Here is a 24,531-nt window from a genome sequence, read left to right on the forward strand (position 1 = left end):
TTACCCTGAAAGGACTACAAATGAATCTGACATCTCTGCTTTCAGACAGCACTCCATCAGAACGCTGGACTAGAGCAGGGCGCACCTCACTCAGCACCATTCTACTCCTCGCTGTCGTCTACTACAGTGCTAGTCACCAGCAAGTCACTTTAAGCTCCTAATCTTGACACCCGCCTGCAGGAACAAAAATAGAAATTTACTGTCCCTAGGGTGGCCTGTGAAAAACAATGCCACGCAAAAGTCTTTAAGATGTTAATAAAAATATATTATTACTGGATCTGGGAAGATGACTGAATGCAAACATCAGCGCCCACACAGAAGCTGGACATGGTGGTGCACTCCAGAATTCCAAGTGTTTGTGTGGTGGAGAAGGGTAATCTCAGAGTGGAGTATCCTCACTGGACAGCCACTATAGGCCAAATGACAAATTCCAGGTTCAGTGAGAAACACTATTTAAAATAAGATAGAGAGCAGTTGAGGAAAACTTTATTCAGCACCATGCACACACAGGTGATCACACAAGACAACACATATACACATTTGCACTTCTCTAAAAATATATTTGTAATAGCAAATCTTCATCTTCATGCTTTTATGTACTTTCCTGCTTCTTCTTAAGTATAAAATAGTTATTAACTAATTTTCATATGCTCACCTATGCTGATCTCATATGGACCATCAAAATAAGCATAATAGCATTACAAAAGAGGGATTTTTTTTTTTTTTTTTTTTTTTTTTTTTTTTTGGTTTTTCGAGACAGGGTTTCTCTGTGGCTTTGGAGCCTGTCCTAGAACTAGCTCTGTAGACCAGGCTGGTCTCGAACTCACAGAGATCCGCCTGCCTCTGCCTCCCGAGTGCTGGGATTAAAGGCGTGCGCCACCACGCCCGGCTTTTTTTTTTTTTTTTTTTTTTGGTTTTTCTAAGAGGGATGTTTTATTTCCACATTGAAAGGAATTTCATTAATTTCTACACTTGTCGGGTGAGGTGGTGTGACTCTAGCACCACCTACAGGACAGAGAGTTTAACAAAAAATTATAAGTTAAGAACAAAATTAGAAAACCAGAGAGATACAGCAACAAATATACTAAAGATTACACAACAAAAAAGCATAGTAGAAGGAACAATATGCACAGAGAATACTAAGCATTTGCAGCATAACTGTAACTGAGATTCTTGCATTCTTCTCAAGAAAAGTTTTTTCTGTAAAAGTCAAGACAGAGGCAAATGGACACCCAAGTTCCTTCCAGATAAACTGGTACATACAGACAGAGTGTTTTCTAGTAAAATAGGAAGTAAATTTAAAATACTGATTAATGATGACTAAAAGCAGTGATGAAATTCTGGGTAAAATTAAGGTGTTGGAGAGATGGGGCAGTGACTAAGACCACTTGTGGGTGCTCTTCCAGACCTGAGTTCAAGGTGGATCAGAACTACCTCTAATTCTATTCCAGTTACATAGAGATCCAACCCTCTCTTCTGCCCTCCACAACATGAATACACACAGGACATATACATATATGGAGGTAAAGTATCCATACACCTAAAATAACTTTTTTAAAGGATGATTTTTCCAAAAAGTCCAATTTCATTAAACAGAACGCTTAAATACGGTATTCCAAGTAAATTCCTTCCCCAGTTTGAACTCTTCCACGTTTTCCAGAGACAAATCCTATGACATGGCTTCTGAATCCTTCTGAAGACTCTTAAACTTTTATGTTTGTAACAATAAGGAAGACTCTTCAGGGATAAGAGTGGTTCACAACATATCTGAAATCCTATCACTTGGTGAAAATTAAAGAACTGGTAGAGGTCAACCTCAGCTACACACTAAGTTAAGCTAAACCTGGACTACAGAATTAATAATTAGGTATATAATCTATAAGGCTGCATTTAGAAAAGTGTGGCTTGTAATTTTAACTAGTGATTATGATGCCTTCAAGGCATGGTGGGAGTAGTACCTCAGAGCAGCAGTGTCTGCTATGTATGAAACAAACAGTGTCCAGTGACATGTCAGCTCACGCAATGATGTCATCCATGAACAGAGGAAGTATTCATAGAATCTTACTTCCTTGCCAATATTTTCTTTTTTCACCAATTTCTGGTTTGATTCTTAAATGACTTCTAAAGGCCCATACTCTAAAGCTTGTGGCCCAGCCCCATGATACTATTGAGTGGTGATAGAACATTGAGAAAAATGGAACCTAGTGCCCAGTTATTAGAGATGCACCCTTGAAGGGGCTACTGGCATTCACTTCTTCCTGTCCTTGACTTCCTGTAATAAAGTGAGCTACCCTGTTGTGGGACAATCTTTTTGTACACTTGTAAAGATGTCTCTGCCTAAGGCACATTCTGACTGGTTTTTAAAAAGTTAGGCAAGAAAGAATAGGTAGGACTTCAGGGAGAGAAAGCACTCTGGGAAGAAGAGATGTGGATTTTGCCAGCAGACTTGGAGCAAGTTGGATGTGCACACTGAGTAAAGGTAAAGAACCACGTGGAGAGGAAAAAAGTCACGTGGCAGAACGTATATTTAAAAATATAGGTTAAGTTTTAAGAGCTAGTTGGAAACAAGCCTAAGCTAAGGTCAAGCTTTCATAATTAATAAGTCTCCATGTCATTATTTGGGAATTTGGTACAAAGAAAGAGTCACTATACTATGCCCTGCATCACATATACTCATGGTCTGTACTGTGCCATTACAGGGCATATAGGTGACAGATAAAATCTACAAAACTGTGAGACAAAATAGAACTTTTCCAGTTGATTTACCTCAGTTATTTGTTGCAATGATGAAAAAATTACATACTCCAACACAAAGCTGTCTTTAATAATTCTTGCTGTACCTTACCAAATATGTATTTATGTCTATTCTGATCTTTAAAGGGCATGGGGAGATACTTTACCCTGGTTTTTCCACTTCGGTATTGAATAGACTTTCTTAAACTCAATCAGAACTCTGTCTTAGAATTAAATATTCTAGAGCAGTCAATGGTATTTCCAATATTAGCAAGACTGAATTGCATTAATTAAATATATTTTGGAGACAGCAGAGAAAATGGCTGGATTATATATGAAATGGATCTGTGTAAAAATCACTTATGAATGTTTACTAGATTGTGCTATATTTCAAGAAGGTCATTTTCTGTACCTGTCTGAAAGAGCAATTACATTAGGCTTGTTCATATTCAATTAGAAATACTAAATCTAGCCGGGCAGTGGTGGCACATGCCTTTAATTCCAGCACTCAGGATACAGAGGCAGGTAGATTTCTATGAGTTTGAGGACAGCCAAGTCTACAAAGCAAGTTCCAAGACAGGCAAAGCAATTATAAAAAAAAAAAAAAAAAAAAAAAAATCTTGAAAAACCAAAATGAAAAAATAAAATACTAATTCTAAATTGGATCATTTAGACATAAGACCTCAATAGGTTCTGTTTCATAATAACAACAATAAGACACGTTTCCCAAGTCATTTTAAACAAATACTGACAACTATTTAAAAAAAAAAAAGGACACTTTCTAGAGAGAATATACAGTCGGGCCTAATCAATAAGTACTCTAGTTCAAGAATAGTTTCCAAAGTTAAGACATTGAGGCTAAAATAGACATTCTTCCACATAGAAATCAGGTCAGTTTCTTAGCCTCTCTAACTTATTATCACATATATAGATGGATATAATACTCCAATTAACAAGGGTAAAATGAAGTGATTAATGGATGGCAATATGTAATACCTAGGAAATGTAAAGAACACTAAGTGATCAAAAATGGCTAGCCAATAATTTTTAAAGAACTATTTTAAATCAGACTTGTGCTTATGACCCCAATTAGTAGAAAATAAAGTATATAAAAAGAATGATTAAATAAATTTTACAACACCAACAGAAAGACTCATCATCAGTACAGTATTCTATCTAGCTAAGCACCAAAACGATGCATCTTCTTCACAACAGAAGGAACATAACACCATTCTCCAAACCATGGAACCCACTAGTGGCTCACATACAGTATTACTCAGAAGCTACCAGCATAGCAAGCACAGATAAACTGGGTCGATACACTTATTAAGGATGGGATTCTATTTTCCAAGACTCAGGAAAATCACTAAGTCAAAATATTCTGTATGGTACTTTGCCCTCGTGGTAGGACAAATACATGGATCAAGGAACTTAGGAGCAGATGTATGAATAGACCCTTACTCAGTCCTAATAACCACTGGGAGACTCTGTGCTTTCCATTTCTGCTCACGGGGAACACATTTTCCTTAGGAGACCAGACACTGCAGCTGCCACCTGGTACTTCCAGTGCCTATGTATTTCAGGGACCAGATGGAAAGTTGAGTCTGAACCTTGAGAGGGGTAATTGACTCCCATCATCTGAAAAGATGTAGAGTTGTTATCACACAATAGAGGATCCTATGGTTTAAATATCCCTTTCAAAACTCTTTAAGAAGTGATCAAGGCATGAGTATTTTTAAATTGTAAATGGATTAAGGCTGTTATTACAGGAGTGGAGATTCATTCCTAGGAGAAACTCCTAAAAAGGTAAGTTCAGCTCCCATCATTCCCCTCCCTCCTCTATGTAACCTCTCCTCTTCCTGGGACTCCATGCTCTCTTGATATAGGATATCTCTGCCATAGGATAAAGCTCTCCCCAGATACTGACACTGTGATCTTTGACTTCCCATCTCCAGAATCATGAGTCAAACAAGTTTCTATTCCTTATAAATTACTCAGTCTGTGCTATCCTGTTACAAGTGAAGAAAAACAAAAATTCCAAGATAGGGCAGAAACACATCCATATAGGGATCCACAGAGATTCCTAAGAGGAAAATCTGATTCTACTAGTAGGCAATCCCAAGACCAGCATAGTAGCAGGCCAAGAATGAGGGTGATATAAAATGAACAGAGAACTGGTATGGCCGGGCGGTGGTGGCGCACGCCTTTAATCCCAGCACTCGGGAGGCAGAGGCAGGCAGATCTCTGTGAGTTCGAGACTAGCCTGGTCTACAAGAGCTAGTTCCAGGACAGGCTCCAAAACCACAGAGAAACCCTGTCTCGGAAAAAAAAAAAAAAAGAACTGGTATGATTTAGTGTAGGCTGTGGGAATAAGGCTACAAAACCTATTCTTTTAACCTCTTTATTTCCAAAGTAAAGATGTTCTCTAGCATCCCAGGACAGTTGTCTGTAACATGTACAAGAAGTATATATACAAGTGAAATAAGATATAAATGTCAATGAACCATTGCAAGGAGAGATTTGTATTGTCTTGGCTGCTAGAATTCTATTGGATGACTTTCAGTTATGAGTTCCAGTAATGTGGTCTCTGCTGCAAAGAAGAGACCTTGTGTAATTTCCCCAGGAAAGTCCAGTAAAGCCCAGCAGTGGTCCAATGCCGACAAGGTACATGTGCTCTAATGATCTCAATTAGGTTGGCTGGAACTTTATCAATCATGAACTTAGGCTAAACTTACTCTCCCTCTATTCACAAATAGGATTTCTAAAAAATAACTTATCCATCATATTTATTTTAGCATCTCCTTCTGGAATCTGTAATATGTGGTTGTTAGATGTATTTATATTACTTGAATGCATTTATGAAATGGATGTCTAATAAAATACCACTTTTTCTTATTGCTACATCTCCAGTGGTTCAGCCTGATAAACAGCATTATATATTATATGCCTTCAACGTCACATAGTTAGACACTTAAATATCTCATACACGCACACCACTTACTTGTCCTGAGGAAGCACTGGAGGCAGTGGATGCCACAGTAGTTCCTATCTGTGTCAAATTATTAACAGGAGTCACTGCTACTTTCTTCATTAATTGTGAGCTAGAATTCTTGGGAAAAAGGGACAAGACAGCAAAGTTATTGATACTAGTCATTTTGGTTTTATTTTTTATTTTGTTTTATTGAGAAAGGGTCTCAGTATGTACCTGGCTAGCCTAGATCTCAATATACCAACCAGGCTGGCCTGGAACTCACAGAGCTCTACCTGTCTCTGCCTCAAGGCATATGCTACCACACCCAGTCAATATAAATTATTTTAAATCAATCAGTATTGGGAAGAAAATGAAAAGACTTTTGCAAAAATATTTGCTATATACTGTATTTTATGAACATTCTATACTATGACTTAACTGGTCAATTGACCAGCTGACATTTCTTAAAGAAGGCAACTGATTCACAAAATAACCTTTTCTTTTATGTTAATTTTCCAATTTAGATCTAATTTTCCAACTAAAATTTTAAACTTGGGCCAAGAATACTGTTCAGGGGATAAAAAGCTCTTGTTATAATCTGCATATGATTCCCAGAACCCATGATGAAGACAAATCTAAGTCCTAAAGGTTATCCTCTGAGCTCCACACAAGCACTGTAGCATGTATGCACCCACACTCATACATACATAAACAAAATAAAAAATAAAATCTTAAACTTGATTTGTTATACAAATAAAATTTAATATTTAATTATAAACAAAAATCAGTTAACCCATAGTTAAATTAGAAAGAAAATGCACTATTGGCAGAGAAAATAACTAATTGAGGAACTAGTATCAAGCCTGCAAGTAGGATCAGCAAGACGGCATAAAGGTAAAGGAGCTTGCTGCCAGTCTGATGACCTGAGTTCCATCCTGGTAGGAGAGAAGTGACTTCTGGCCTCTGACCTGTACAAGTACAGCCACAGCATGCATATTACACACACACACACACACACATACACACTCTAAAATAAATGTAATAATAAAGCTTTTAAAAGAAGGAAAAGAAGGAGGAGGATAGGCAGGAAAGCAGTCAACCTTTGCATAGACTATCTACCTCAATTATTCTCTACCTTTATTTTTGAGGGAGTATCTTACTAAATTGAGAGCTCTTGAATTTGGCTCTACTGGCCAGACAGCAAGTCCTGGAATCCTCTTTTCTGCTATGATCACAGGTGCATACGATATAGCACCTGGCATTTGTTTGTATAGTGAGTGTTAGATATCAAACTCAAATCCTCACGCTTGGGCTACAAGTATGTTACTAAACAAACTATCTCCCTAACACCATAAATAAAAATGTTGTGGTTTGAATGAAAATGGCCCCCCTAACATCCATAGAGAGCGGCACTATTATGGCCTTGTTGAAGGAGATGTGGCATGGCTGGAGGAGGTGTACCATTTGGGGCAGGCTTTGAGGTCTCAAGATGCTCAAACCTGGCCAGTGTGTCTCTCTCTCCTTGCTGCCTGCAGATCCAGATACAGAACTCTCAGTTCCTTCTCCAGCAACATGTCTGCCTGCCCGCTGCCATATCCTGCCATGATGATAATGGTCTAAACCTTTGATATGTAAGTCAGCCCCAATTAAATGTTTTTCTTTACAGGAGTTGTCATGGTCATAGTGTCTCTTCACACAATAGAAACCTTAATTAAGACAGACGTTCATAAGAATATTTTTAAATTCAATGACACAAAGTAATTTCAGATACAAAAAAAGATCAACATCTTTATTAAAAAAAGTCACTTCAAACAAGACAAAACTAATGAAATACTAAAGCAGACTCATATTACTCGGAAGTAATTTCTATAATATATGGATGAAATGAATATTTTAATAGGAGTCTTACTAAACACAAATTAAAAGTGAAACAGAGATAGGTAGATGGCTCAAACAGTAAAGTGACTGTTTCATAAGCATGAAGATCTGAATTCAGACCTCAGCACTATACAAAAAGTAAACACACACAAAACAACAACACCAAAACCAACAGGTAGGGGGATTGCTGGGAAACCAAAGACAGGAGTATTCTGGGAGTTTGCTGATTAGCCCAGAATCTAGTCCATCTGTGAGCTCCAAGTTCAATGAGAAACCTGTCTCAAAAAATACAAAGAGTTATTGCAGGTGGCCTTAAGGCAACATCATGGCGACAACCCCCAAACGGCGGGCCTTGGATACTGTCGGAGAGAAAGTGCTGCGAAAGGTGCTGAATCATCGAGACAAGGTATATGAGCAGCTGTCTGTATACCTTCAACTGAGAAATGTCATTGAGCGACTCCAGGAAACTAATCATTCGGAGTTATATATGCAGGTGGATTTGGGCTGTAACTTCTTCGTTGACACAGTGGTCCCAGATACTTCACGCATCTATGTGGCCCTGGGATATGGTTTTTTCCTGGAGTTGACACTGGCTGAAGCTCTCAAGTTCATTGACCGAAAGAGTTCTCTCCTTACAGAGCTCAGCGACAGCCTCACCAAGGACTCCATGAATATCAAGGCCCATATCCACATGATGCTAGAGGGACTTAGAGAACTACAAGGCCTGCAGAATTTCCCAGAGCCATCTCCCCATTGACTGCTTCCTCCCATCTAATATTAAAGAGCCGAATGCCTTGGAATTACATAGCCATTCTTTTTCCCCCTCTCACTGACTAAGTGCCCTGGAGACCCATCCACTCTGTAGAACCTCTAAAACACTCTAGAGGTCTTGCCTCTGATTTGTATTTTCCACGTGACTTTATGCTTTACCCTTTTTGTCACCTTGTGAACTTCGACCCACCTCGTCACAATTTAATTCCTTTTCCTAAAAAAAAAAAAAATACACCAAAGAGCAACTGAGGAAGATATCCAATGGCTATCAGTCTGGCCAGCAGACTCATATGAAAACACATGCAGGCATCCAACCACATACAAACACATTCTAAAACCCTGACTCAGAATTGTTGTTTTCTTTCAACAGATGCATACTTTGAAAAATTCCATTGAGGACAATAAAATCGCTGAGTATAAAGGTATAATTTTCATTATTTTAGCAATTACCAAGTATCAACTAAATTGGCACTTAAATTATCTCAAATTTATAGGAAGATAGTAGCTATAAACAAAGAAAATTAAGGTAGATTACCGGCACGGTACAGATCTTGACTGTCTGAGTATTTGCTGGTACTGCTGGCCTTGGAGTTATGTTACTTGTGGTCTTGGCTCCTGTTACAGCTTGCTGAGGAGATACCAGCATCAACTGACCATTGTTACTTTTGATCAAAACTGTCCCTATAATTAAAAGAAAAACAACTGTGACTCTAAAGCTGATAACACAAGGATCACATACTTTTGTCTCCCATTCCAACACTAGGAAATGCTCAGAATAAATGCCGAAATATAATGAAGTCCATATTCACTAATTAGCATAAGCTGGCAAAATGTTTTCATTCAAAGCTAAGCTGAGCATGCAGCACATACCTATAATTCTAGGACTAGGAAGCTAAGCCAAAAGGAATACAGGCTCAGGGCCAGGTGAGGGTACACAGTAAGAGCCTGTCTTATTAAAAAATAAAAATTAGCTGTACAAAAATATTTTTAATCTGAGAATATAAAAAGATACTCCTAAAGTAGGCAAAATACGTTTCCTTGATGATACTGATATTATAAAAGTATATTAAGATGGATGGGGGCCGCAGCAGTACTTGATGATCTTGCAGAACCCATATGGAAACCTACAACCCTCTCTTTAAGTTCAGTTCCAGAGGACCAATGCCCGCTTCAAGTCTCTGAGGACACTGTACACAAGTGGTCCAAACATACATGCAAGCAAAACAATCATACACATAAAACTTTTAAAAGATGGTATGGGAACAGCACTGTATTACATAAACTAACCAAACAGAACAAAATGTCCCCAGAAGAAATGTCATACAGATTAAGTATCCAAAATTCCTCTGACTTGAGGTATTTCAGATTTTTTAGAATATTTGCCTAGACTTTTTCAAAACATTTTTAACCTGAGACAAGGAAAGCCAATATGCTCCAAAACCCAAACCATTCCAAGTATGACACAGTTATAGTGAAGAATGGTGTCTACCCTTGGTGGAGACGTGCCATTGTTCCTTCAGAGTTAATTCCACAGGGAGGATCTGGTAAGGAATCATCCATAGGAAGGCAAGTTTACTTTTTTTTTCCTTCCCAGAATTCCCACTCACCGGAGGTATCCCTCAGTTGGCACAAGAAGAACAGTTGAAGCCCAAGGACCATGACCATGCTTTTATAAGGTATATCTCTGACGGGAGAACACCATGGGAAAGGGCCACACAACAGCCTACTCCTATAAGATGTCACTCCAAGGGAAACATGCCAGTCTTGTCACCACCCTAAATACCTCATTGAAGGAATCGGTCCCCCACAAAAAAATGATGAAAAACTATTAAAGAAATTATGGTATGCTAAAAAAAAACCCTCTTAATATAAACAAAAGGATGAAACAAGGAAATGAAAAACAAAAATATCAAAGCTAAATGTCAACTATATCAAAATATAGGACTAAATAAAGCAAACACCAAATTCATTTTTTTGAATTTTCCTAAGACTTATCTTAGATTTAGAAACAGAAAGTTTGAAACTGGGCATGGTAAAGGTTCAGTGTTGGAGGCTGAGAATTCGAGAGCATCCTGACATATACAGTAAGTCTGAGGCCAGTCTAAGCTAACCATGAAGACCTACTCTCAAGAAAGAAAGGTGGAGGGAAAAAAAATCACAGAACAGCAGCCAGAGGAAGGCAAAAGTCACCATAATAATAACAAAACAGAGTCGAGCAAAAAATGGCCGGGCGGTGGTGGTGCACACCTTTAATCCCAGCACTCGGGAGGCAGAGGCAGGCGGATCTCTGAGTTAGAGGTCAGCCTGGTCTACAAGAGCTAGTTCCAGGACAGGCTCCAAAGCTACAGAGAAACCCTGCCTCGGGGAAGAAGAAAAAAAAAATGATGAACTGTGATGTAAAAGAATAAGCCAAATAAACACTTTCCTCCCCAGCTTCCTTTTTTTGGTCATGGTGCTTCATGGCAGCAACAGAAATTCTAACTAAAACATTTATTAATGAAAGGGATATGCACAGTGAGCAAAGACTTATACATTCCATGCTTGTCGATCAAAACAAAACGAAATCCCTTAGTAACCAGATCCTTCTTCTCAAAAGGAAGCTCAAACAACTATTTAGGTCCTTAGTAATCTCAATCACGTGACCAGCTGTGACTAAGGATAGTGTCTCTTTCTGATTAAACACTGTGGTGTTGCTTTAGAATAAAGTTTGTTACCGTGCATCTCCTTTATCTTGTTCCCTGAATAAGAGGCCAAGAATCGAGAAATAACAATCAGATTCTATCACAGGTAACAAAACTACAAAGCCTAAAATACATAAAGAAAAACTGTAAATGACAAGAATAGTAGAACACTTGTAAAACTGCCATCTTCACTAAACATAAAAACTAGACAGCTCAGGGAAGGAGATATACCTGTTTTACACACAAGGCTCTGAAGACAATGCCTAGCAGTACCACCAAAAACTCACAGGAGACCAACAAGGAAGACAAAAGCAGTATAAATAAACTCAACACACATTCAGAGATATTTTACCCCATACTAAGATGTGTACAGAGAAAAAAATTTAAACATGAACCATTTAAACTGGGTGTGAAGGTATACATCCATAATCCTAGCACTCAGGAAGATGTAGGGAGATCACTGCAAGATCAAGGTCGGCCTAGTTTATATAAATTCCAAGTCAATCAGTACTACATGGGGAGAGAGAGTACTGGAGAGATGAGGAAGAGGTTAAGAATGCTTGCTGCTCTTTTCATCAGCAGGATGGAACATCGATCACATCAGGAGACTTCTGAAACACTAGTTCCAGGGGATTAATTCTCTGAGAACACTTGGTCTCATATGTACATATCAATACACAGGAAAACGTACACAGATTAATGAAAATAAGACACTGAACAAGCGATGATAATTTAAAAGTACTGAAATTATAAAATGTACTGTGTCCAACTGCAATTGGATGAGAGTAGAAAGAGTTAATATATTTACAAACGTACAGATACTAAACAATACATTCCCAAGAAACCAATGGATCAATTTAAGAAAATCATAAAGGAAACTGGAAAAAAATACAGAGGTAAGTGATAATGAAAATATGAAATAGCAAGATTTATGCGGTGTAGTCAATGAAGTATTTATAAGAAAATTTATAGCTACAAACGTTTATCTTAAAAAGATCTCAAACCATTAACATCCCTCACCTTCTGACGGAAGCTATCTCCCTCAGGATAGATCCATCCTCTAGTTCCATCCATTTGCCTTCAAATTTCATAATGTTCTTGTTAACAGCTGAATAATATTCCATTGTATAAATGGACTACATTTTCTTTATCCATTCTTCGATGGAGGGGCATCTAGGTTGTTTCCAGGTTCCTGCTATTTTAAATCTATCCTGAGGGAGATAGCCCATATCCAGAAAGACAAACACAGTATGTGCTCACTCATAAGTAGATATGAGCTGTAAAATAAAGGTTAACCATGCTACAATGCACTGACCCAGAAAGACTAACAAGAGGATTCATGGGGGGGGAGAGGGGGATATGCCTAGATCTCCCTGAAAAGGAGAAATAGAAGAGATCTCTTGGGTGGACTGGGTGTGGATGGACATGGGAACCTGAGGGGTCTTGGTTGGGGATTGATGGGAGGGGGAGAGTACAGAAAGAGATGGCTGGAAAGGAGGGCTTTTCAGGGTCAGAATGAAACCTGATACAAGGGAAATTCCCACAAATCTACAAGGGTGACGCCAGCTAAGACTTCTAGCAATAGCAGATAACATAGCCTGAACTGGTCATCTCAATGTGACCCAGGCAAGACTTTCTAGTAGAAAGATTGGGAAACCAACACAGCCACATAACCTTTTACCTACGTCTGTCCTGCTTATGGGATGTGCTAAGGTAAGGGATGCCTAGAGATTGAGGGAGTGGCCAATTCAATAACTGATCTAGCCTAAAACCCATGCCAGGAGAGTAAGCCCACCCCTGAAATTGCCTGGAGCACCAGAAGCCATAGGCTGGATGGCTCAAGTCTAGGCTAGAAACAAACTCGACTGGAGAAAAAAATGTCAAATATGATGATGCCTAATGATATTCTGCTACACTCATAGATTGGTGCCTAGACCAATTGTCAGACAGACTTCATTTGCAACTAATGGAAACAGATACAGACCCACAGTGAAACATTAGGTCAAGCAGAAGAAGGGGAAGTAATGCAGGAGCTAGAGGCCTCAAAAACACAAGAAAACAAGAGCCCACAAAACCAACTAACCTGGGCTCACAAAGACTGAACTGACAACCAGGGAGCCTGCATGGGACTGACCTAGGCCCTCTGCACATGTTACAGCTGTGTAGTTTAGTCCTCTTGTGAGACTCACAGTGCAGCAGGGACTGTCTCTGACTCATTTCCCGACTTTTAAGACCCTACTCCCCTTACTGGGTCACCTTACCCAGTCTTGCTTAGTCCATGTTTTATTGATACTCATTGAAGAGCTGTCCTTTTCTAAACAGAAGGTGAGGAGTGGATTGAGAGGTAAGAATAGAAGGGAGGGGTGGGGGAAAGACTGGGAGGAGAAGAGGGTTGGAAAACTGCAGCCAGCATGATGGATGGATGGATGGATGGATGGATGGATGGATGGATGGATGGATGGAAAAAAAGAGTAAATGGATAGTAGAACACTTATCATATGCAAGTAGCAAAGGAAAATACTGAAGGCTAAAGGTTTATGCAATAAGAAACAGGGGACAAGGAAGAGGAGTGGGTATAGGGTGGATTAATCTAAATTAAGGTAGTATGAAAAACCCTTAGGAAAATTCACTAATTTAGACTAGGTGTGGTGGCATACAACTTTGGCCTCAGGACCCCAGAAGCAGAGGCAGACAGATCACTGAGTTCAAGACCACCCTTGTCTACAAAGAATTCCAGGAAAAAAAAAAAAAAAAAAATCAATGATACAGAGAAACCCTGCCTCAAAAAAAACATTAAAAATCCACTCAGTGGCAGTGGTACATACCTTTAATCCCAAATCTTGGGAGGCAGAGACAGGTGGATCTCTGGAGTTCAAGGTCAGCCTGGTCTACAGAGCAAGTTCCAAGACAGCCAAGGCTGTTACATAGAAACTCTGTCTTGAGAAACTTAAAATTTAAAAAAAAACAACATAATAATAATAAATTATTTACCAAAAATTAAAAATCTACTAATATAAATAATTTTAAAATATAATTGCAAAAGTTTGAACACAATTATCCTGCATTACTGGACAATGCTTCCCCCAGAAGACATGAGTTATTAATATGCCAGGTATGATGTTGTAGAATATTATTTTAAGGTATGTTACATTTGTTTATGCTCTGGAACAGTTGTTTAACAATGTAACAATGTGTTGCTTTTGTTTATGCTGCATTTGTTTAACTCTGTGAAGCTGTGAATCTTTGCCTGTCTAAACACCTGATGATCTAATAAAGAGCTGAATAGCCAATAGCAAGGCATAAAAAGGGAGCCAGCAGGCAGAGAGTATAAATAGAAGGAGAACTCTGGGAAAAAAGTAGCAACAGAACAAAGAAAGGAGGAGAACAACAGAGGCTAGCCACTCACAGAGTAAGAGTGAAAGTAATATTAAAAGGAAAAAGCCCAGAGGTAAAAGGTAGTCAGGACAATTTAAGATTAGAAAAGCTGGTAAGAAATAAGCCAAGCTAAGGCCAGGCATTTATAGGTAATAATAAGCCTCTGTCTCCATGAGAGATTTATTTGGGTGGTGGGCCCCCCAAAAAAGCCAAAAGAGCAAAAAGAGTACAAAACAACATTTTGGCATTCCAACGTGGGGCTAGAGTAAAAGAAAATCCAACAACAGTATGAGATAATGCCTTAAGAAGTTATTAGTTAGGGCTGGAGAGATGGCTCAGAGGTTAAGAGCACTGGCTGCTCTTCCAGAGGTCCTGAGTTCAATTCCCAGCTACCACATGGTGGCTTACAACCATCTGTACTGAGATCTGGCGCCCTCCTCTGGTGTACGGGCATACATTGAGGCAGAATGTTGTATACATAATAAATAAATAAAATTTAAAAAAAAAAATCTCCTGGGATGGCCCATAGATGTTTGGGAAAAAAAAAAAAGAAGAAGTTATTAGTTAGAGAGGCCCCAGAGGCCCTTAAGACAACAGAGTTAAATGCCACTATTCTTGGTAGTTCACAAGAACCAGACGGCAAGACCTATTGCTGAACATACACTTTTGGTACAGGACATAAAGAAACCACACTAGCACTGACCCAAAATATCTGCCCTGACTAACTTTCATGAGGTACTATAGCAGGCCATGTGGGAGTAGTATCAATGGTAGTAGAGCAAGTCATACATGAGACAAGATGGGCCACCACTGCAATAGTGATGACAGCTGTAGGTAACCAACTACTTTGAAACTGGATTTAAGGAGAGTTCCACAGGAAGGAATTCATGGCTGGAATTGTAAACCTGGTCAAAACCCACACCTTTGGAGGCCATAGGCTCTAAGGTAAGGTGTCCAAATACTGTTGTCTTGCTAAACTGACAAACTGTCAAACTGCCTTCTAAATATTTGTTTACACACACAGATTAGTGCTGCCTTCAATCTTGGCCAGATCAGCTTCTCTCTGCAGTGGTCAGCAGTTAATGCAGACTCACAGCTGATTTAAGGGCTGAGAATAAGCGACTACTGAGTGCTCAGCCCTAAATGCAGCATCTGTATCAACCTCAGCCTTTGCCAAGGCTCAGAGAACACCAAGGAAGAGGGATTGAATAGAATGTTAGGTCAGAAGTTGGGAATGAGTGCACCTGCACTAGAACTATTCAGGATCAAGCCAACAAGATCAGTCCACATTCCAACAGTTAGCATTAACTCAATTGTGATTACTTTAAAAAAAAAATGAGGATATTAACAGAGAGGTGGGCATTTTGTGGATACCTGGCTGGGGGAATGGAAGAGGAACTGGAGTGGATATGATGAAGACACACTGTTTACAATGTAAGAAATTGTCAATAAATAAAAGATGTTCTATTTTCTAAAGAAAAAGATCGGGTAACAAGATTTTATAAATAGCCGGGCGGTGGTGGTGCACGCCTTTAATCCCAGCACTCAGGAGGCAGAGGCACGCGGATCTCTGTGAGTTCGAGACCAGCCTGGTCTACAAGAGCTAGTTCCAAGACAGGCACCAAAAACTACAGAGAAACCCTGTCTCGAAAATCAAAAAAAAAAAAAAAAAAAAAAAAGACTTTATAAATACCATGACTTTAAAGTAAACTAGTATCCAGTCTCTCCCTCACATAATCTAATGGTCTATTTTTTTACTGTTCTGTCTCAAACAGCGAAGTCTGATCTTGGTGGGAGCTCTTTGATTTTTCCATATCCTTGGCATTTGTGAACAGGGCCCTAAAAGAATAGTAGATCTCTAAAAATCAAGATCCAGAAAACTTCTAACTCAACTGCTACAAAGACCTGACTGTGACTTTCTAGTCTTTTCTCAACCCAGAGTTAGGAAAAATGAGATACACAACCATAACTCTTTCAAAAGCAGACTAGGAGTACAAAGTCCTTCCAAACAAAATGTGTCTCCTTTAGGATCCATAAGATTCAAGGGTTACTTTCAAAACCATATAAATATTAGCTCAGTTACATTTTCACACTTAGTCCTGCAAATATGTGTATGTCTAAGCTGTATTCTTCTCTAGGAACCATGGGCTAAATTCCTCTAATTTTTCATGTGATAATTTCCTTTTCTCATTTCCTAAATTTTCTAAAAAAAGGAACTAAATCACTAGGTTTTAACTACTCTTCACTGGTCAAAACAGATTAATTTGCCAAAGCAGGTTTTATTTCTCTTTATTAAATTTCATCTTTAAAATCAGACATGTAAGACTCCAAGAGACTATTACTTTCCATATCTGTAGCTAGTTTTATGGATGCATTATTTTTCAAAAAGTAAATGTTTGAGAAAATTAAGCCCAAAGTAATCTATCAAAACTCAGAAAATCAACTGGATTTCCAAGAAAGAAATGTTTACCTTACTTACTGCTATATTCCTACAAATATATTGAGCTCTTATCCCAGCTTACACTGCAATTATCAGTACAAAAGATGCTATTGGCCATGTTACTAACCCCACAAAAAATCATAATGCATAACATAAGCTAAATACAAAAACATCTACTTCAGTACATAAAAAAATAATAAGCAACTAGCCAGGCATAGTGGTATACGCCTTTAATCCTAGCACTTGCAAGGCAGAGGCAGGAGGATCTCTTGTGAGTTTGAGGCCAGCCTGGTCTACAAAGCAAGTTCCAGGGCAGCCAGGGCTCTGTTAGAAAAACCCTGTTTTGAAAAAAAAAAATTAAAATAAAAACCTAAACAGGAAATAAGGGAATTATTAAATAATAAATTATGTTGCCATTAAAAATTAAGCTTTTTGGCTATTGAGACGGCTTAGTAGGTAAATGAGCTTGCTACAAAGCCTGAGAACATGAATTAAAGACCTGGAATCCACATGGTAGAAGACAACTGACTCCTATAAGCTGCCTTCTAACTCCCATGTAAACACCCCTACAAAAGTTAAATAAATAAATTTAAACTTTTGCTCGACATGAGGGAACACACCTGTAATCCTAATACTTCTGAAAGCAGAGGTAAGAGGATCACAAGTTCAAAATTATTCTGGGTTACATACTAACACCTTGTCTCCAGAGGAGACAAGAAATATAAATAAATATTAAGCTTTTGAGTTTAGAACAAAAATTGTTAACGTATAATGGTAAATGAAAAGCAGACATAAAAATGGTATCACAGACCGGGTTGTGGTGGCACAAGCCTTAATCCCAGCTCTCAGGAGGCAGAGGCAGGCATTCTCCATGAGTGCAAAGTCAGCCTGGTCTGCAAAGTTCCTGGACAGCCATGGTGATTACATAGAGAAACCCTGTCTCCAGAAACTTAAAAAAAAAAAAAAAAAAAAAAAAATGGTATCACAGAATAGAGAAGACATACATATATTTTCTTTCAAAAAGACAGTACTTCTTAGGTGGCTAAATCAAAATTTTCAACATTCACTGAAAATAGGTTCCTTTGTTTGTTTTGTTGTTTTTGCTTTGAGACAGGGTTTCTCTCTGTAGCTCTAGCTGTCCTGGAACTCACTCTGTAGACCAGGTTGGCCTCCACCTGCCTCTGCCTGCTGAGTGCTAGTATTAAAAACACACACCACTAGTGCCCAGCAATAGGTTCCAATTTTGAAATATAATTACAAAAATTATATTTCAATGAGGCTGGTATTATTACTATTACTATTTTTTTTCTTAATTAATTTATTTCATTATTAAAGATTTCTGCCTCTTCCCCGCCACCACCTCCCATTCCCCCCCCTCCCCCAATCAAGTCTTCCTCCCTCCTCAGCCCAAAGAGCAAGCAGGTTTCTCTGCCCTGTGGGAGGTCCAAGGACCACCCACCTCCATCCAGGTCTACTAAGGTGAGCATCCAAACTACCTGGGTTCCAATTTTGAAATATAATTACAAAAATTATATTTCAATGAGGCTGGTATTATTACTATTACTATTTTTTTCTTAATTAATTTATTTCATTATTAAAGATTTCTGCCTCTTCCCCGCCACCACCTCCCATTCCCCCCCCTCCCCCAATCAAGTCTTCCTCCCTCCTCAGCCCAAAGAGCAAGCAGGTTTCTCTGCCCTGTGGGAGGTCCAAGGACCACCCACCTCCATCCAGGTCTATTAAGGTGAGCATCCAAACTACCTGGGTTCCAATTTTGAAATATAATTACAAAAATTATATTTCAATGAGGCTGGTATTATTACTATTACTATTTTTTTTTTTAATACAATGTCTCTCTACATAGCCCGGCTATCCTGGAATACACTACTAAGATGGTCTCAAACTAAGAGAATTGCCTAACTCTGGCTCCTGAGTGCTGGGATTAAAGGAACACAGCTTCATGCCCAGTCTAGAAGCTGGTATTTAAAAATTAAGGAGGCTGGGGATGCTCAGAAGTAGACCACTTGCTTGGCACACACAAGGTCCTGTATTCAATCCCCAGCACAACCCAACACTTTAAAAATTTTTACATTCATCTATACACATGCACAACTCGGGTAGCTAAGATTAGTAGTTTACACCTGTAATTCCAGAATGCATGTACTCCTAAAACTAAGGACACTAAAGTCAGCCAGGACTACAGAGTGCATTATGGCTGCAGAAAGGATGGCCAGAACTAGAGCAAAAGCAAGCAATAATACTATGTTGTGCAATAGTACTACCATAGTAGAAGGACTGGGAACACATACTAGGGCAAAATTGACTGCTGTAACTTTCTCTGGAAGGATAACTACAGATATACGAAGAAAAATGAACCATGGCACTACACTTTAAAGTGACTCAAGAAATGACCACAATTGGACCTAAAAGTCCTACATGTTCACTAAAGAAAATATTGAAGACAAATCTTTTATTTCCCCATAAATACCCCCTTATCTTTTATCTTTAGACCCTGTACATGTTTAAACACATTTCTGTTTAAGATTTATTTATTTCGTGTAGAGAGGAACATGTACATAAAAGGCAGAGGATAAACTTTCGAGAAGTCATTTCTCCCCTTCCTCCTTGTTTTAAGGCAATGTCTCTGTGATCTCACTTTAGGATAGCAGGGATTAAAGATGTATACCATTGTATCCAGCTTTTTGCATGGGTTCTATTAAGGCAGTAGTTCTCAAACCACTACGACCCTATGGGAATGGAACAACCCTTTCACAGGGGTTAACATATCAGATATCCTGCACAATGGTATGATTCATAACAGAAGCAAAATTAGTTATGAAGTAGCAATGAAACAATTTAATGGTTGTAGGTCACAACATGAGAATTATATTACAGGGTCTCAGCATTAGGAGGGTTGAGAACCACTGTGTAAGGGAACAAATTCAGGCTTTGTTTGTAGCACAAGTAATAAAAATCCAGAGACAGATATTGGGGTTCAAGCTGAAGATCAGAAAAGCAAAACAGTCATGCCACTATAGAAGTCTCACCTCTACCAACGCTGGGCGGCTGCAGACTTAAATTCCCCTTTAGTGCTGGGATTAAAGACGTGTGACTCCCTAGTACTGGGATTAAAGGTGTGTGGTACCACTGCCTGGCCTCTAGTGGCTTAGTTTTACCCTCTGAGCTTCAGACAAGCTTTGTTTATTAAAAGATAAATAAAATAACACTATATTTTGAGCTAGTGCATTTAGGAGTCAAGTCATTTACCTAGTTCCTAGCTTTGAGACAGTCTCACACTAGGCCAGGGTGGCCTCAAACCTGAGGCAATCCTCCTGCCTCAGCCTCCTTACTGGGTTACAGGCCTGAACATGGTCTTTGAACTTGCAAGTGCTCAAATTACAGGGTTGTGCACTCTCTGACCTGAACAAATATTCATATGTTTAAGTATTTTTAAAAACAAGTTCTACTCAAGGGAAAATCCAAAATAAGTACCCAAAGGCATTTATCTGGGTAAATTAAGAACTGACATAAACATTCTTGAGTAACTGTTAATTATCAGCACATCTGAATTGTATAGAATTTATAAACCACAATAAATCACTGTCATTTCATCTATTGGATACACACCAGTAGAAATTCCCCCAAGCAACTCATATAAGACTTGGGCTGTGATCTTATTTTGCTATAATAAAACTCAAGGACATTTCAGTTTGAGTTTTTTTTTGTTTTTTTTTTTGGTTTTTTGAGACAGGGTTTCTCTGTAGCTTTGGTGCCCATCCCGGAACTAGCTCTTGTAGACCAGGCTGGCCTCGAACTCCCAGAGATCCGCCTGCCTCTGCCTCCCGAGTGCTGGGATTAAAGGCATGCTTGAGTTTCTTGATTTAGAGAATAAAAGTTTGGGGGCTGGAGAAATGGCTCAGATGTTAGGAGCACTGGCTGCTCTTCCAGAGGTCCTGAGTTCAGTTCCCAGAATTCATCTGTAATGAGATCTGGTGCCCACTTCTGGTGTGCAAGCATACATGCAGGCAGAACATTGTATACACAAGTTTAAAAAAAAAAGTAAAGAGAAGTTTTACTCACAAATCTGTGTTACCTTTCAGCACTGACGCTCCACGAAGTATACTTTACACATTCATGTGGCAAACACAGCCATGTATACAGAATATAGCTAAACAGACATGGATTCAAAGTCTTCAGTGAGTTACTTGCCTGGCATTGGGGAATTATCTATCCTTACAGACCTCTTTTCCTTTTGCTAGTTTCCCACTATGAGGAGAGAATAAAAATATAAATAATGTATTAAAAGTGACTACCATGGTGCCAGGCGGTGGTGGTGCACACCTTTAATCCCAGCACTTGGGAGGCAGAGAGAGGTGGATCTCTGTGAGTTCAAGGCCAGCCTGGTCTCCAGAGTGAGTTCCAGGACAGGCTCCAAAGCTACAGAGAAACCCTGTTTAGAAATAAATGAATGAATGAATGAATGAATGAATGAATGAATAGATGTGGTGACTACCATGGCAAGCCCTCAGTTAATAACTTGCTACAACTAAGCAACAAGCTTTCCCTCTTGACAATCTTCTCTCTTAATAGTTTTTGGCTGTTTCTGAAAAAAAAAAATCAGTGACTAGACAAGAATGTATATTGTAACAAACAAGCAGGTAATTTCATTCAAATACATTCACCACTACTTTGTAAGACTGTAGGCAGGGTAACAATTTACAACTGGCAAACACTGTATCCAATGATTACTGTTGTAGAGGTACCCTGTGTACTCCACTTGTACTCAGAGCTGTGTGAAATGTGCAGAACATAATGTGCTCAGGATGTCCATAAACAAATACAATATTTGTATTTGTACCATTGCTATCGTGAAACACCGTGACCAAAGCAACCTAGAGAGGAAAGGCTTCATTCACTCAGTTTCATATAAAGTTTTTCATCAAAATCACTGAGGACAGGAACTCAAGCAGAGCAGGAACCTGGAGGCAGGAGTTGATGCAGAGGCCATGGAGGGGAGAGGCTTATTATTATTAGCTTGCTCCCCGTGGCTAGCTCAGTCTGCATTTTTACTGAACCCCGGGCCACCAGGCCTGCACCACCCACAATGGGCTGGGCCCTCTCCCAGCAATCACTAATTAAGAGTGTGCCCTACAGGCCTGCCTACAGCCTCATCTTCTGAAGGAGGTTGAGGCTTCCTCCTCTCAGATGATTTCAGTTTGTGTGAAGTTGACATAAAAGTATTACACACACTCCCTCTCCCCACCAAAAAAAAAAAAAAAAAAAAAAAAAAAAAGGAGCCTCTCTCCTTTTGCTAGTGGATACTAAAGAATTTTTTTCGATTAATGTTTCCACTTCTTTACCAAGGTTCTCTTTGGGGGGGGGATATGTTGAGACAGGATTTTTCTGTGTAGCCCTGGTAGTCCTAGAACTCGCTCTGTACTCCAGCCTGTCCTCGAACTCAGAGATATACGTGCCTCTGTGCCGCCCGAATGCTGGGATTAAAGGTGTGTCACAATCGCTCGGCTTAACTGTAGTTCTCTTGACAGTTTTTTTATTGCTAACTACCAATATATTCCATTTCCACTTTCTGCTTAGCAAAATTAATGGAAGACGAATTCAAGATATTTTTCAATCAAGGAACACATAACAACACAACAGTCAGACATTTACAATATGTAAAATATCACAAAGCAAAACAGCCCAACTCAAGCCTCCAGTGGAGAAAAAGCAGCCAAAGACTCATTAACACTCTCACATTGTATCAAATACAACAGTTGCAGGTTTCCGATTTGTCAACCCGGGCACTTGTTCCCTACTAGAAGGAATCTTTTGCACACTAAGACGATGTAGAAAGCAGCATTTGGTCAGATGCTGTGGCACGCACAAGTAATCCCACCTCTTGGAAGGAGACAACAGGAGTTCAAGGTCACCCTCCCTACACTGGGACTGTTCAAAGCCAGCCCGGAATAAAAGATCCTATCTCAAAGCGGCGGGGGGGGGGGGGGGGGGAGGAGTAATCACTTTTGCAGTAAACTTATTCTAACCTGCTTAAATTAAGAAACCCCTTCGTCTTAAGTTTCAAAACCCTTTCTTTTAAAAAGTCATCTTTTTACTGGACCTTTCTCCACAAGAAAATTAACTCCAGCTAGTCCCTATGTCCCCACTGGGGTGCCTGGCAACACCTCCAGGGCAGTCTAGAACGTGCGTCTGCGAGTCTGTGTCCACAGGGTGGAAAGATTGTTTTCCTCAATACGAAACGCAGAGATGAACCTAGAGGTTGCGTGAATGCTAAGCCCAAAGCACCGCCCACATGCAACATCAACCTTAGGAAGTTCCTCGGAGACACAGGGGGGCTGCCTGGTCCCCGAGTCACCTCCGGCGAGCAGAGGTGATAAACATACCTGGAGGCAGCTGCAAATTAGCAGGCAGCTGGATTGTCGTGGTGCCCGGAGTTTTCACGGTGACTATCTGAGGAGCTGGCAGCCGGGGGCTGCCGAGTTTAGGAAGAGCCGTGACAGGAACCACTTTGGTCACTAGCGTCCCCACTGGGGTTGGCAGGGGCTGGGGCGCCACGGATTCCACGCAGACACTGCCAGGAGGCGCCTTAGTCACAGGACCCAGGGCCCCCGGGGTGCTTTCCACCCGCACGGGCAGCGCGGCGGCGGGGGCCATGCTCACGGTCCCCGAGGCGCTCGCGACCACCGGAGCAGCGGCGCCCGGCGGCTCCGTGAGGCCCGCTGGCATGCCCTCGGGGACTCAGCGGCAGCGGCGCTGCCCTTCCCGGAGCTGAGGCGAGGCGAGCCGGGGCAGGCGGCAACGCAGTCGGGCGCAGTCCGGGCGCCGCAGCATCGCGGGGCACACGCGCGCTCCTGGCCCGGCCGGCGGCGACCGCGCCGGGCACTCCCTCCGCCAGCGGCGCCCACACGTGCGCGCCTCAGCCCCGGTCCCGCCGCTGAACCGCCCGGACGGGCAGCTCCCTCGGGCCGTCACTTCAGTTCCCACCCGGGGAGCTTTCGCTCTGCGCTTCCCCGCCAAAAATTTCAAAGCCCTACAGACCCACAGCGTCCAGCAGCGCCCCACACGCGCTCCGCACCGGCCACGGCGCCGCGCTGCCAGCCATGTTTATATAGCCACGCGGAGCCCATGCGCACGCGCCCTGGCGGCCCCCGCCGGCCGGGGCTTCCCTGCTATCCGGCCTTCTGATTGGCCGGCGAGAGGACTCGCGCTCGTGACGTCACGAGGGCCGGCTCCGGAGTGGCTCGGACTCTTCCTCCCCTGAGAGCTCTGAGGCGCAGGGTCCGGGAAGTTATCACGTGCTGGGCGAGCTGCGGCGGCGGAGCTGCGACCCGGCGTCCCCGCGGGCTGCCCGGGCTGTCGCCTCGGAGCACCTCCGTCCGCCGTCCCCAGGACGCGACGCATTAGGACATGAGTGCAGAGAACTGATTCTGCTGAAGGCAGAATTCAGGAACTCAGTCCCGCTTTGGGTTTGTCTGGTTCCTGTTTATTCGGCATCACTGAAAAGCCTTCCAAATTTTTTTCACTCCTGTTGACCTTGTAAAAATCAAAACCGTGTGTAATTTTATCGTCTTTAAAAATATATTGCCGGGCGGTGATGATACACGCCTTTAATCCCAGCACTCGGGAGACAGAGGCAGGTGGATCTCTGAGTTCCAGGCCAGCCT

The 24,531-nt window shown here is 40.8% G+C and overlaps 2 protein-coding genes across 4 annotated transcripts in view; one reads left to right on the forward strand and one right to left on the reverse strand.

The window, feature by feature from the left end:
* The window catches only part of Taf4b (TATA-box binding protein associated factor 4b), a 200,642-nt gene extending 176,758 nt beyond the window's left edge, over positions 1-23,884 (reverse strand). The window contains exons 1-3 of one of the 3 annotated variants that reach the window (XM_057789330.1): positions 23,251-23,884; positions 8,889-9,034; positions 5,735-5,842 (exon numbers count right to left, since the gene is read on the reverse strand). In XM_057789330.1, the coding sequence (XP_057645313.1) occupies positions 5,735-5,842; positions 8,889-9,034; positions 23,251-23,593 (597 nt within the window). In that variant the 5' untranslated portion in view covers positions 23,594-23,884. The remainder of the gene's footprint in view (positions 1-5,734; positions 5,843-8,888; positions 9,035-23,250) is intronic. The other 2 variants (XM_057789332.1, XM_057789331.1) reach the window with 2 other exon arrangements.
* Positions 7,888-8,563, forward strand: LOC130887057 (protein UXT-like). The gene has a single exon (XM_057789338.1). The coding sequence runs from the start codon at positions 7,908-7,910 to the stop codon at positions 8,337-8,339; it is 432 nt and encodes a 143-aa protein (XP_057645321.1). The 5' UTR covers positions 7,888-7,907; the 3' UTR covers positions 8,340-8,563.
* Positions 23,885-24,531: the final 647 nt, after the last annotated feature.

The sequence above is a fragment of the Chionomys nivalis genome, chromosome 14, assembly GCF_950005125.1.
Source record: "Chionomys nivalis chromosome 14, mChiNiv1.1, whole genome shotgun sequence".
In the NCBI taxonomy this organism is placed as follows: Eukaryota; Metazoa; Chordata; class Mammalia; order Rodentia; family Cricetidae; genus Chionomys; species Chionomys nivalis.

Excerpts from the sequence above, each read along its gene's own strand:
- LOC130887057 (XM_057789338.1), top strand. The coding sequence starts at position 7,908 with ATGGCGACAACCCCCAAACGGCGGGCCTTGGATACTGTCGGAGAGAAA.